The 14,519-nt window shown below is 42.3% G+C and overlaps 1 protein-coding gene across 1 annotated transcript; it reads left to right on the forward strand.

The window, feature by feature from the left end:
- The first annotated feature begins 33 nt into the window (after positions 1–33).
- On the forward strand, positions 34–13,727 carry LOC127376836 (DDB1- and CUL4-associated factor 1). Its single transcript, XM_051424149.1, has 25 exons — positions 34–218; positions 971–1,091; positions 1,206–1,282; positions 1,376–1,449; positions 1,541–1,654; positions 2,114–2,251; positions 2,449–3,045; positions 3,352–3,453; positions 3,550–3,708; positions 4,025–4,204; positions 4,364–4,573; positions 4,712–4,881; positions 5,008–5,132; positions 5,520–5,755; positions 6,412–7,487; positions 7,583–7,781; positions 8,152–8,234; positions 8,649–8,733; positions 8,832–9,065; positions 9,526–9,619; positions 10,139–10,243; positions 10,424–10,497; positions 10,600–10,695; positions 10,807–11,080; positions 12,381–13,727. Exons 2-25 carry the CDS (start codon positions 979–981, stop codon positions 12,434–12,436), a joined length of 4,671 nt encoding a protein of 1,556 aa, XP_051280109.1. The 5' UTR covers positions 34–218; positions 971–978; the 3' UTR covers positions 12,437–13,727.
- Positions 13,728–14,519: the final 792 nt, after the last annotated feature.

The following is a 14,519-nucleotide window of genomic DNA, read 5'->3' on the forward strand; positions in this document are numbered from 1 at the left end:
GTGGACTGTCGCTCGCGAAATGACGTGCGGAACGTGTTCGCCATAATGATAATAAACCGTGAACACAAAGCTACAATAAAGCAAATCAAGCTTTGGCTGTGAAACGGTGATCGATACGTGGATATTCACCCAGGAGCGGTCAAGTCTGGACTTGACTCGGTGGGTACGAGTCTTGGTAAATCTGGTGAAACCGGAGAAGAACCGAGCGGAACAACGAGGTAAAGTTAGCATGCTAGCTAGGTAGCCTAGGTTTTTTACCTGTGATGCTGCGAGCTAACACCTCAGTGCTAGGTTACCTGTACAGGCAGGTTTCGTTTGTTGGAGTAGGAGCTGAATCCAACACAATGTCTCATACACGCCGGGACTGCTCGGTCTTGCTGTACACTGTAACACTGCGACCCAGAAGTGGTCGCTAGCAAGCTAAGTTAGCTCAGTATACCAGCTTCCTTGTTTAGCCACAGTCCAGCTAACCGTTAGCCGTACATCGCAACAGGCAGTGTCTAGAGTTTGGTACAGTAAGTATCGGCTGTGAGTGAATGTAGGAGAGCATGCAAAATGTTGGAGCTGTGTGTTATAGTTCCCAGTCAAATCAGAACCTATGCTAAGATATGTTAATCTGTATGCTAACTTGATAAGTAATAGTCCTTGCATGTTTGACAGTTGCAGTCCCTGGAGGGCAGCTGCACCTGCACAGTTATCTGAAGCAATGGAGCAAAAAAAAAATCCGCTTCTTATGCCTTTTGTCCGTCCTGACCGTAGCTTAATATATACACTGTATATGTGTGCAACAGCAGTCATGGTTTCCTGTGTTCACTGGTGTTTTTGTTGACTTTTTGTGATTATAAGTCACATCTTACAACTGCATACTTGGTTAAACCCCCATCTGGAGCAGGAGATAAGAGTGCACTGGATTGTTATTAATGGATTAATACTAAAATGAATACATATTAAGTGCATACCATCCTGACAGGCTGCGCTATGGCGTCGGCATCTGCCAGTGTGGACTCAAAGGCAGAGCTGACTGCTCTACTGGAACAGTGGGAGAGGGAGCAACAAGGCAGCACACAGGAGCTGGTTAACATCCTCACCAAGTCAGTACTGACGCTCCTTGTGTCTTTTAAAGTTTTATGATGAGTTAGTTTCCACAAGTTTTGGCGATTGTGACGTGAGGGTTGGTAAATGTGTTGATGCGCTGTAACTTTCAGAATCTCTGAGCTTGTTGAGAAAGAGACGGAGGAGTACCACAAAGCGGACCCTGACCCTTTTGATGATCGACATCCTGGTATGAAAAAAACAAACAAAAAAAAACACATGATGGCTAGATTACTAGAGATTTTATTGTGTATGTTTTTGACATTTCCCTCTTGGCCACTAGGGAGAGCTGATCCAGAATGTGTGTTAGGGCACCTGCTCAAGATCCTGTTCAAGAATGATGACTTTATGAACACAGTAAGAATGGATGGACTATTTTTATGCAAAATCAAGGGCAATATGTTGCATCTGAGTCAGAAAGTGACTTCTTTTTTTCTTCCCTTTGTAGCTGGTGAATAGCTATGTGATGACCAGCAGAGAATTTTCCCTTAATGCAGCAGCTTGTCGCCTGCTTCAGAACATCATGCCTGGATTGGAGACAGCTGTGGTCTTTCAGGAAAAGGTGGGTTATTTCTGGGTGCATGATAAGATAACAGCACTTAGTGTTTCCTGTGTTCTCTTGTTCAAACAATGTGTCACATTTATTTCAGCTGTTATGTTATCCTGTAATGTAGATTTCAGATACATATCCAACATGCTGTGTTAAAGCAGTTAAAGGTGTATTAAGTAATTCATGTTGACACGCCTTCTACCAGCAACATTATATATGTGTGTAAAGGCAGGATAACATGAGGACATAGATAAATTGCAACCTCGTTTTTAATTCGAAAAAAGTGAATCTAAACTAAAAACCCAGCACTTATGAAATTGTAATGAAGCGATCATAGATTTTTATCTGCCAAAAATGTAAGATCAAGTTGGGTAAAAAAAACAGTAGTCGTAACATTTTTCTGAGTACGAATCTTTTCATGTTCTTGTTTCCGTGTGTATTTCACCATTTTCATGTGTTGGTTCTTCTCAGGAGGGCATAGTTGAAAGGCTGTTTAAGTGGGCCCAGGAGGCCGAGCAGCCCCTCAGAATCTATGCCACAGGCTTGTTGGCTGGCGCGATGGAGAACCAGGACATTGCAGCCAACTACAGGGAGGAGAACTCTGTTTTGGTCAGTAGGGAATATTTGCTGTCTCTAATGTCAGTTATATTTTAATGAATAATGTGAAAGCACCATAGTGTTAGACAAGGTAACACCTGATAAAACTGTCTTATCCCACAAATCATCAGAGCAATCTGCTCATTGTTAGAAGCTGGTGTGGAGTAGAAACTTTCCATTAATTTGTTTGTCATGCTTTACTTTAACAGGTGCCTTTGATGCTACATCGGCTGCGTGAGCTTCAGGATAAGGATGCTGAGAACAAAAGGGATATCAAACGGCCCAGCCCCAGGAAGACTTTGAGTGAGCCTTTGCTACCTTTGGATGAGGAGACTATTGACGGAGCCTTTGAAGAGAAGCCCTTCATACCGGGCAGAAACAGAGGTGAAAGGGAGGGGACGGGGCCAGAAGAGGATGGCGAAATTCCCCTCTCAACCATCGAGCCTGAAAACGAGCTTTCGTTCCGTCTCAACTCCCCTCATAAGACCAGCAGCCGTGCCAACTCGGCTGTAAAAACCATGATGAAGCCCATGTCTGCCCCGGGTTCGCTGACACACCAAAGTGTGTCTGATGGCAGCAGTTACCTAAGAAGAAAGGCAGAGAGGGAGAGCGGCAGGACCTCAAAACACAAGCTAAATTTCTCTTTGCCCGAGCCAGAGCGGAACTTCAGTGAGCTTTCCAACAGCAGCTGGTCTGAGATGAGCCCCTGGGTGATTGGCAACAACTATCATCTGTACCCTCTGACCCCAGAGATTGAGCAGAGACTCATCCTGCAGTATCTCACACCTCTGGGAGAGTATCAGGAGGTTTGTCCATTACCATCACCCTACACACTGCTTTATTTCTTACTTTGTGCAAGTTATGCATTTCCCTTGTCTTGACACAGACTCTCCAGCAGATGTCAGTCTTCTTTAATTATGATTAAATAAAATTTGCTGTTCTGTTCTGGTACTATGAAAAAGTGGTTTTAAAGTTTTATAATATTATATTGTATATTATATTATAATATTATATATATTTATATAATACTTAATGCCGTTCACAGGGTTCAGTTGTAAAGCAAATATATATAATTTACGTGAAATTCTTTCAATTTCTCCCTCTACCTGCAGCTGCTGGCGGTATTCATGCAGATGGGAGCTCGTGAGCTGCTCATGCATTACATGGATCTAAAGCAGACCAATGATGTGCAGCTCACCTTTGAGGCACTGAAGGTAAACCCTTGCCTCCTGTTGTTGACCCAACATGTTGCCGGAACAAAAGGTCAAGCACTTTTAGACGTATTTCTCTTCTTTCCTCTCCTCTCGCAGTACTTGGCGTCTCTGCTGCTGCACAAGAAATTTGCTGCAGAGTTTGTGGCTCATGGAGGAGTTCAGAAGTTGCTGGAAATCCCCAGGCCATCTATGGCTGCTACTGGAGTGTCTCTGTGCCTCTACTACCTTGCCTATAACCAGGACGCCATGGAAAGGGTACAAAGCAGACACACATCTATAAGCTGGAATATTGCCATCATTTTGCCAACAAAACGTTTTTTTTATGTGTACTGTATGTGCCAAAGGAAAATATAAAGTACTGCCAATGTGTCATATTGCAGTGCAAAATATGTATAAATTCTCATTCTTAAAAGGGCTATACAAACTTTATTTATTAAAATAACATATTCGTTCACAAAATCATTGTGACATTAATATTGGTATTTGATGTAAAATGAAACTAGATTCATCCGTATTACATAGCTCTAGTCGGAGTGCACATTTGTATTCACTGGTTTGTCCTCTCCTCAAGGTGTGCATGTTGCCCCACTCCATCCTGTCAGATGTGGTTGGTTACACGCTGTGGCTACTGGAATGCTCGCATGCGTCCGGCTGTTGCCACGCCACCATGTTTTTCTCCATCTCCTTTTCTTTCCGTGCCGTCCTCGAGCTCTTTGACAGGCAGGACGGGCTCCGACGCCTCGTCAATCTGGTAGGACAAACCACACTGGATCCTCACTGTTAATCATGCAAACATCTGTATCATTCACAGAAAATAGGATACATTTCAAGAACTGATGAACTGAACAGCTATTACTCAACATGGCATAATGCTGATTGTGTGGTAATGTGTGATTTGAACCGTTTCCAGATTAGCACACTGGAGATCCTGAATCCTGAGGACCAGGGAGCGCTGCTGAGTGATGATGAGATTTTCTCCAGCAGGCAGACGGCCAAGCACACCTGCATGGCCCTGCGCAGGTACTTTGAGGCCCATCTGGCAATCAAGGTAGAACAGGTGAAGCAGTCCCTGCAGCGCACGGAGGGAGGTGCCCCCATTCACTCCCAACCCTACTATAAGGTACACAGAGGACAAAGGATAAGTGAGATTGACATGACTGGACAACTCATTTAAACATGTTTATGTTGTTTATGCTTTAGTTGTTGATGGAGGAGTTCCTTCCCTAGTGATAATTTTTGTTCTTGTCTCGTTTCCCAGGCGGTCAGCTACAGCCGTGAGCAGGTGGTGGAAATGATGGAGTTTCTGATAGAGTATGGTCCACTTCGATTGTACTGGGAACCAGCGGAGGTCTTTCACAAGCTGTCTTGTGTCCAGCTCCTCCTGCAGCTCATTTCCATTGCCTGTGACTGGAGGACCTACTATGGCAGGTGTGGGCCAGACAGTAATTTTAACCTATTGCCTTTTACTTTTTTTTTTTTTTTTTTACAAAAAGAACAGTTCCCTCTTGTACTCATTAAATGACTTGTGATGTGACTATTTTCCTTTCCGGCTAGGAGCGATACGGTGCGTTATGCCCTTGACATCCTGAGTATCCTTACCGTTGTCCCAAAGACCCAGCTGTTGTTGTCTGAGGCTGTGGCTGTGCTTGATGAGGGCGGATCCTCTGTTTCCACTGTTGGTAAGTCTTATCAGTGTGCATAGAGCCATCTTTGAAACGTTAGAATATGTTCATATTGAAATGTTTTGTATTTTATATGAAACAACGATATGAAAATAAACAGCCAATAGTCACTAACACATTCAAGCAGCATGGCATACAATATGTTGTGTTAGCAGCTGTTATTGTAAATGTGTCCATAGTGAACCCTGTGCTTTTTGGAAATGTAGTGCATTAAAATTAGTATTAGTATTGCTGTCCACAGAATGTAATAACATGCCAGTAGCTTTGTATTTTAATTTTTGGTTATTTCATAAAGCCTGTGCCCAGCCCTGCTGAGAGATGGCTCCACTTCAAGTATTATTTTTTTTGAAAGGTTTTTCATTCAGTTTGTTTTTCCTCTCTCAGGGATGAGTATAGTCCTGGCAGTGGCAGAGGGTGAGGTATTTGTAAATGATGCCGAGATTCAGAAGTCGGCTCTGCAGGTCGTCATCAACTGCGTCTGTGCTCCAGACAAACGCATGTCCAGCATTGGCAAATTCATCGCAGGCACTCCCCGCCGCCGCCTGCCTCAGCAGACCAAAGCCAGTGAGAGTGTGCTCACCAAAATGTGGAATGTGGTGCAGTCCAACAATGGCATCAAGGTAGAGTTAATTTATACCAGTGACCGGAAGCCTTTTTGATTTTTGATATATTTTTTTAAGGTTTTTAAAGCATTCACACAATGTGACCTCTTCCTAGTAAGAATGAAATTTAAAGACATTGATGCTTTGTGACAGGTGCTGCTTAGAGCTACTGTGTTAAATGGACTGGATTTATAAAGTCCCTTTATCTTTTAAAGCACTTTTGAAAACTTCACATTCACCCACAAACACATGCACATCCATACACTGAATGCAGTGCAGCTCGACGAATGGCGCAATACTTCACAGCAGGAGATTTGGGGCTCAGTGTATGCCTTAGGACACTTTTACCAGACAGACATTATGCTTATTCACAAGCAACAAAAAAAATCTGTTTCTGTGACATCAGTTGACATACACTTGCACAACAGAAGGATGTCTCCATCTTGCAAAGAGGTTCGACCTATACTTGGACTAGGGGATATTTACGGCATGAAAACATGTAATGTTGTTTAGTCGGTTTTGTAAATCACACATTTTATCATCATAAAATCATAAATCTTTGTATGAAAGTTGCCTTTCATAATGTCCTTATTGTGAGTTTTGTGCTGCCTGAGCAAAGAATTGTGGGACAGCAGTTTCTCCTAGCCTTTTTTTTCTCCTCCTCTGTCCTGTAGGTGCTGCTGTCCTTGCTGACGGTGAAGATGCCCATTACAGATGCAGATCAGATCCGAGCTCTGACCTGCAAGGCTCTGGTGGGGCTGTCTCGCTCCAGCTCCGTCAGACAGATCATCAGCAAGCTGCCTTTGTTCAGCAGCGGACACATCCAGCAGCTCATGAAGGAGCCTGTCCTCCAGGACAAACGCAGCGAACATGTCAAGTTCTGTAAGTTTGCGGCTGAGCTGATAGAAAGGATCTCTGGGAAACCGTTGCTGATTGGTACGGACGTATCTCTGGCGTGGCTGCAGAGGGCCAGTGTGGTCGCTCAGTCCAGGATCTCCTTCCCTGAGAAAGAGCTGCTGCTGCTTATTAGAAACCACCTTGTGGCCAAAGGCCTTCACGACACAGCCATCACTCTCACCAAAGAGGCAGATCTCCCAATGGCATGTTTGACTCATTCTACACATTCAACTTCTTCTTTCCCTCCCGTTGCTCCTCCCCTACCTGCCTCCCCTGTTGCCACTCTACCCCGCACCCCACGCCTGGCCAACGGTGTTGGGTCAAGACTTGGAAATCCTCCATCTCATTCGTCCACCCCAGGATCCAGCAATCCACAAACACGCCCCTCAACATCACAACCCGCTGGGTCTTCTTCTACTGCTTTCCCCTCAACGTCTTTCCCCCACTGTAGCAATGGCTCCCCACTGATTGGACGAATTGTCTTCTCCCGCGAACGGCAAACAGGGTGCGGAGTGGTGACCTGCAAAAAACCTCGCGTGCTGAGGCAGAAGTCTGACCATGGGGCCTTCAGCCAGAGTCCGGCCATGAAGAAGCAGTTTGACCGACACCTGCCCTCCCCTCCTGCGCTAGACAGCATCATCACAGAGTACCTGAGGGAACAGCATGCACGCTGCAAAAACCCTGTGGCAACATGCCCACCTTTCTCTCTCTTCACCCCCCATCAGTGTCCAGAGCCCAAACAGAGACGCCAAGCACCCATCAACTTTACATCCCGACACACACGCAGGGTTATATATCCTAAATACGGAGGAGTGGATGGAGGTTGCTTTGACAGACATCTCATCTTCAGCAGGTAGGTTTGTTAGATTCATGTTTCCTACCTTGAGCACTAAGTGGGATCCACTTTCCACAACCATTTGTCTACCTTCTTTATTTTCCGTTTTGCAGGTTCCGTCCCATCTCCGTGTTCAGGGAGGCAGAGGAGGACGAGAGCGGATTCATGTGTTGTGCCTTCTCAGCTCGTGAGCGGTTCTTGATGCTCGGGACGTGCACAGGGCAGCTCAAACTGTACAATGTGTTTACAGGCCAGGAGGAAGCAAGCTACAGCTGTCACAGTTCAGCCATCACTCACCTGGAGCCCTCACGGGTCCGTAGAGAAAGTTGCTAATACATCAACAATTTTATGCTATGTCTTGCTGTTTTTTTTTATTTTATGTAATCTTACTTTTCCTTTACGTTTCCTTTATTTAAAACCTATTTTTTTACTTAGAGATCTGAGATTAAGACATACAAGCATGAATTTGTGACTAGTTTTGAAGTTAATCATGGTCCAATATGCAACTTACACAAGTATGTGAAAAAAATGAACAATATTTGCGTATTCATGTATTATTGTTTTTTTTTTTTTTTTTGTGATGAAATGTATCTAATATAATATCAGACACATATTATTGTTATTATTCTAAGCAGAGTATGTTTATATGTTATATATTCACCATAATATTTTGTATTTCTAGGATGGCTCTTTGCTTTTAACATCAGCCTCTTGGAGTTACCCTCTGTCTGCACTGTGGGGCATGAAATCTGTGTTCATCATGAAGTAAGTGATGTTTGCACAAGAGACTGAACTCATATTTTTACCAGCATACATACAAAATGTGTTCACTTCAATAAAACTCTTAGATATTCAAACAACAGCAAAATTGCCAGAAAGCAACCGTTGATCTATCGGTAGTCGGTCATCCCACTGCCTCCATGTATGTGGTCTCTGCCCAGTGATTTGGCAGCTTTATTCTGTCACGAGAGGGAGATGACGTGCTGTTTAATTATGCACTCTAAAAGCCGGAGGGCTGCAGTCTTCAGTTCATGGGACACAAGCACTTCATTCATTCATCTGCACAGTTTAACCAAGGCCATACTGAGACTCTGCCGATGGAAGAAATTAGAAAAACAAAGTTTTAATCTTCTCCATGTTTTTGATTAAATGTTGAAATGCTGCTGCTCTTGTCTTCAGGCATTCCTTTCTGGGTGACCATTACGTGGAGTTCAGTAAGCTTTCACAAGATCGAGTCATCGGGACAAAGGAACATATAGCACGAGTACGTATCTGCATTTAATTTACGTGATAATATGAAATCATAGAAACATCAACAGATCAGTGTAAATGCTTACATTCTTGCTCTTCTCTTCTCGCTAGATTTATGACATTCAAACGGGTCAGGTAACTCTGACTTTAAACAACCCAGACCTGGCTAACAACTACAAGAGGAATTGTGCCACCTTCAACCCGACAGATGACCTGGTACTGAATGACGGCGTGCTGTGGGATGTCCGGACGGCTCAGGCCATCCATAAGTTTGACAAGTTCAACATGAACATCAGTGGCGTGTTCCATCCCAACGGCTTGGAGGTCATCGTAAACACGGAAATTGTATCCCTGAGACTTCAATACTTGGGATTCAGGCTAACACGTCCCTAATCTCTTCAAACAACAATAAGAGTCTACAGCCATGCTAGCGGCTGTGTAGCAGATAACATGTTTATGATAAACATGTCATCTGCTACACAGTGAAAAAATATTGCCCTATTTAAGAGACCTACATAATCTTCCAAATTAATTGCTAAAACAAACAGCTAAAAGTGATTGCATTATTGTGGTTCAAGAGTGCTTGTTTAACATTTACTTAATGAATGTATGGTCTAACATTTCATAAATCTAACCAGGACCAAAAAAATTATTGTATCACTGTTTAAATTTGTAGTGGCTCCTATGATAGGATGACTATTGAGCTTTTATTTCACTGCTAAACATTAAATATGTAATTAAATTCATAGCAGATTTAGTTGATACAAATAAAGAAGAATGTAATGTTCCTTAGTGGGAGTTTCAGTGGGATCTGCGGACTTTCCACCTTCTCCACACAGTTCCTGCTCTGGACCAGTGCAGAATAGTCTTCAACAACAATGGCACTGTCATCTATGGAGGTAAACACAGAAGCCACTGCATGATGGGTAATGTAGAGAGCACTTGGCATTGAGCCTACAACTCACTCCACAGTCAGTGCAAGTGTGTGAAAGGTGTGTTTTGAGTGATTATGAACCAAAGTGAGCATGTGTGTATTTGATGAGAGGTGTGAACAGAGCCTGTAGTTGTGTGTGTGTGTGTGTGTGTGTGTGTGTGTGTGTGTGTGTGTGTGTGTGTGTGTGTGTGTGTGTGTGTGTGTGTGTGTGTGTGTGTGTGTGTGTGTGTGTGTGTGTGTGTGTGTGTGTGTGTGTGTGTGTGTGTGGGGTACCACAGTCGCTCAGAGCCATATGGGCAGAAGCCTCTGTGTTGGACTGGGAACAGAAAGAACCAGCTGGTTCACGCCACCCCACAGGAAGAACCGTAATGGCTCTGCCCATACAACGACCACTTGAACCTCTCAGGAGCCCGAACTATGACTAAACCAGCTTGCTGTGCACAGTTTTTATTTACTCTCTCACTCATACGGTTGCTCTTTGCAGCAATGTTGCAGGCCGATGACGAAGACGACATGATGGAGATGCAGATGAAAAGTCCGTTTGGTTCGTCATTCAGGACTTTTAACGCCACAGACTACAAACCTATTGGTAAGGCTTCCTGCCTTCACCTAATTTGAACTAATCTTTTCTTATGTAATAATTAAGGAGTTTTGCTTGGAGACATTTTTTTCGTCCCACTTATTATTAATTACTGTATATGTAATATTTTGTCATTTATGATAATATTTTCAGAGATTGACTTCTGACATATCTTTGCTCTCTTCTCAGCCACGATTGATGTCAAGAGGAATATATTTGACCTGTGCACTGATACCAAAGATTGCTACCTGGCTGTGATTGAGGTAAATTCTTCATCATAATGTGGCATTAGAATGCAATTGTTTTTCTTATATCTTTAAATATATGAAATATTTAACTTCTTTTTCTACCTGCCTGTCTTGTAGAACCAAGACTCTGTAAACACTGACACAGTGTGCAGGCTGTATGAAGTTGGTCGGCAGAGACTTGCAGAGGAAGAGGAGGAGGATGAGGAGGACCAGGTTCTAATTTTGTTCTTTTACTTTAGCTATTGCAGCACCTCTTTGGTTCCTTTGGGCAGAGGTTAAAGATCCATTTTAATTTACCTTTTTTATTGGTCATCTGTGCACCAGGAGGATGACGATCAGGAGGAAGACGACGACGACGACGAGGATTCAGACGATGATGTTGATACAGATCCCCTTATTGCCGAGCTGGAGAATGAGAACGGTGGAGAAGATGAGGACGACGAAGAGGAGGATGATGGGAATGACGAATTCTCTCCCTCTGATGAAGAGGTGGCACGCCTTCTTGAAGAGGATGTCGACGTTGGGGATGACGAAGATGACGATGACAATGACGACGATGACTCTGATAATGACGACGTTGATCTGGATGGCGACAATGGTGAGTGGCGCTTAAAGTGAGCTATATGTCGGGTGTCAACAGGTTCTTATAAAATCGTACTATATTGTTATTTATTGTATGTTTTATTTACTTTTTGATTGTCTGGGCCCTGTTCTTTATACTAAGGTCATGTTCAGGTTCATATTTGTATTTGGGGATATACTATAATAAGTTTACATGCTTAAATGTTCAAAAAAGACATTATTTTGTCATATTGGCCATAGCTGCAGCACTTTTATTCACCCTGTGTCTGACACACTCGGTTTGACCTCCTGACCCCCTCCTCCCGATGAGCCCGGTCTGCTCAGATTGGTCAGCTCCCACAAGCCTGAGCAATCCCCCTGGGTCTTCACTTCCTCTAATGATGGGACTAGAAGAAGACTTTTGTGTTGGTTCTTTTGCAGCCAACAAGAGAGAAATTGGTGCACTTTGTTCATAACTTCCACATATTTGTGTTAAGAAGTCACGTTAGTGATTGTTGACATTTGACATTTAACAGTAACATTTATGATGAGGTTTTGTCATTTGAACAGTAACATTTATGACTGGTACTTGCATAGTTAGAACAGACTGTAATGGATTGAAACAGTACGTGTAAACTGTAGTGAGTTTATAAACAAAAGGTAAATTATTCACTCATAATAAGTAATTATATAACACTAGAATCAATAATTGAAGAACACACATACATTTAGACCGTACATGAATCTGTTGGCCAAGTGCATGCTGGGAGGCTTCCCAACACCTACCTCATGTAAGTGTAATCATATGATTGGCACAGTTAGTTATATGGATACTTAAGATCGTTTCAGCTCTCAACTAGAGTTGCCATTATTTCAAAATAAGAGTGCACTGTTATTGAGGACTTATCTACGTTCCAAAAACCATTTAGCTGGATGAGAATTAACAGGATCTTCTAGCCTGATAACAGCATGTTGGCCTGCATAAGTTGAGCTATGTTTGAAGAATGGGGCCCCGATCTGCAGTCTCAGGTAAGTGATGCAATGAGGCTGATGTTTGGTCCAGTTTCTCTGCTTGTCTGGTCACTGTGAAGAAACGTTGTCTTCCCCAGTGGAATTTAAAAACTGCTGTCTTGGTTTATTCCAGACGTTGAGAGAATAACAGAGGAAGCATGAATTTGAGAGGGAAAAAAATGCGTGTGGTGCTCTTTCACATTTTGCCAAAGCTGCTTTGTTTTTGCCATTCTGGCACTTTTACTTTTTACCCACTAACCAATGCAGCACCAAGTCTCTGTATTCCCACATTCCTAAAAATCTGTATTTGTCTGTCGCACAAACAGACAGCTCCGACAACTCTGACCTTGAGGATGACATCATCTTATCCCTGAATGAGTGAGGAGCCGTTGGCATCTGGGACCGAGGAACCGGACAAGATGTCAAGACTTCTGCCGCACAGACATTTTAGCTGCAGAAAAGGAGGCAAGAAAAGAGGATAATATCAACAGATAAGGTGGGAGATAACTTGGAGCACTGCCAGTTTGAAACAGTAGGTGTCCACACATATTGATACTCTGAGTGACAGGACCAAGTGAGAACAATCGATGGGGGGAAAAAAAAACAATGCACACAAATTGACTTACTGGTGGGCAAAAATGATTGTATTTGATATAGTTTTATAAAACAAGTGGGCTTGATGATGAGCGAAATGGCTAGTGTGCAGATGCAGTGAAGAAAAGTTTTATATTTTATCATATTTACGGCTCTTTAAATGAGCCTATTCATTTGATATTGATTCACTCACTTAACAAGCCTCTGTTTGGTCACATATTAGTGTTTTAAGGTGAAAAGGCTTACATTGCAGGGCTGTGCATCTGCATTTGTGTGTGGAAAAGGATATAAAGCTCTGTCACCTAGAATAATCACCAAAAAGTACTAAAGTATTGAATTAGGCAGCTAATGTAATGCACAAACATGTTGCCGATAGTTCATCAAGCATCAAACCCACATTCTGGTTTTGCTTTCACCATAAAACAGATGACCAAAATGCCACACACAGCAGTGCCATTTGTGAACATCGCCTCCTGATTTCATTATGTAAATAGGAAAATTAAATCAGCTTTGTGCTCTTGCTGAAGAAACCATAACTAGTGTGGACACTGTAACAAAAATATTGACACACCTACTCACTGTCAACACATGACATATAGAGTCTTCTACAGCTCTCTATCATTTTGTTCTTTTACACCCCTTTATTGTGCCACACAAGGATTTGGGTTTAGTGGATGTTTCTTACAAAGATTACAGGGTTTTGTGCTGTTGATAAAGTCACAGAATTTATCATAGTGACTTTGGTTCAGGACTAATAACAAAGTGGAATAGAAAAAGAGAGCTTAGAAGCATTGGAAATACAAGATGGTGCTGAAATTGAGCAGATATTTTCATTTCAAGTTTGAGTTTCCTCTGATTGAGTGGGGAGGCTTCAAATTCTCAACATTGTGAAAACAAATGCCTTGTACTTGCACGCTTTTGAAAGCAGTGCAAACGTTTCATGATTTTTGCCTTGTATCTATTCATTTTGCCTGATTTATTTTCCATAAGGAGACTTTTATGTTGACTTTCTTGAGATGGTTTATGTACAGCTTGTATGTATCTAAAGTATTTTTACTATAAATAAACCAGCAAAATTAGTTTTGTGTGCTTCTTTAATGAAGTGTGAATGAGGCTTCATTTGAAGTTTGTAACAACATTCACTGCCACAACGGTGATTTTACCTGGCAGATCATTGTAAAACAAACTGGACAGAAACAAAATAAACCTCACCAAAACCGACTTTGTTGGGAAAGTAAAAAATAAACCCTCAATTCAATAAGTTAGATATGATAATATTCTGGCTGCTGTGAAATGAGCCCTCACTGACTGCAACGTAATCCTTGGGGACAGTTGCACCCGTCAAAGTACATCTACTAAAAATTATAAAGGCCTTTAACACTTGAAGATTGGTCCAGTTGGATGAATTTAAATGTTTTATCGTTTTGGATGTTTTTAGACATGTCTGTGATTGTTTCTGATGATGCTTGTTATGTGCTTGTGTATGACTGGCTTTGTTGTGTCTTTTCTCTATTCTGTTTCTCTAAGCTGCAATTGGGTCTCTCTTGCAAAACAGATCCTCCTCAGCAAATAAAGATTATTGTAATATGTTAATTTAAAACATTTTTTTTTTTGGGGGGGGGGTTATGCCTTTATTTCATAGCATAGTTGAAGATAAACAGGAAAGGGGGTAGAGAGAGGGTGGGGCGAGCAGTAAAGAGCTGTAGGTTGGAATCAAATATGGGCTGCTGCAGTAAGTAATCAGCCTACACTTTACCAGCCGAGCTACCGTGTGCACTGTAATATGTTATCAATCGTGTGCCTCAACAGTTAGGCAAAAATCTTACTTTACATATCAGTAATGTTAGTTTTGGTTAATTATTCTGATTTCC

The sequence above is a fragment of the Dicentrarchus labrax genome, unplaced genomic scaffold (genome assembly GCF_905237075.1).
Source record: "Dicentrarchus labrax unplaced genomic scaffold, dlabrax2021, whole genome shotgun sequence".
Lineage (NCBI taxonomy): Eukaryota > Metazoa > Chordata > Actinopteri > Moronidae > Dicentrarchus > Dicentrarchus labrax.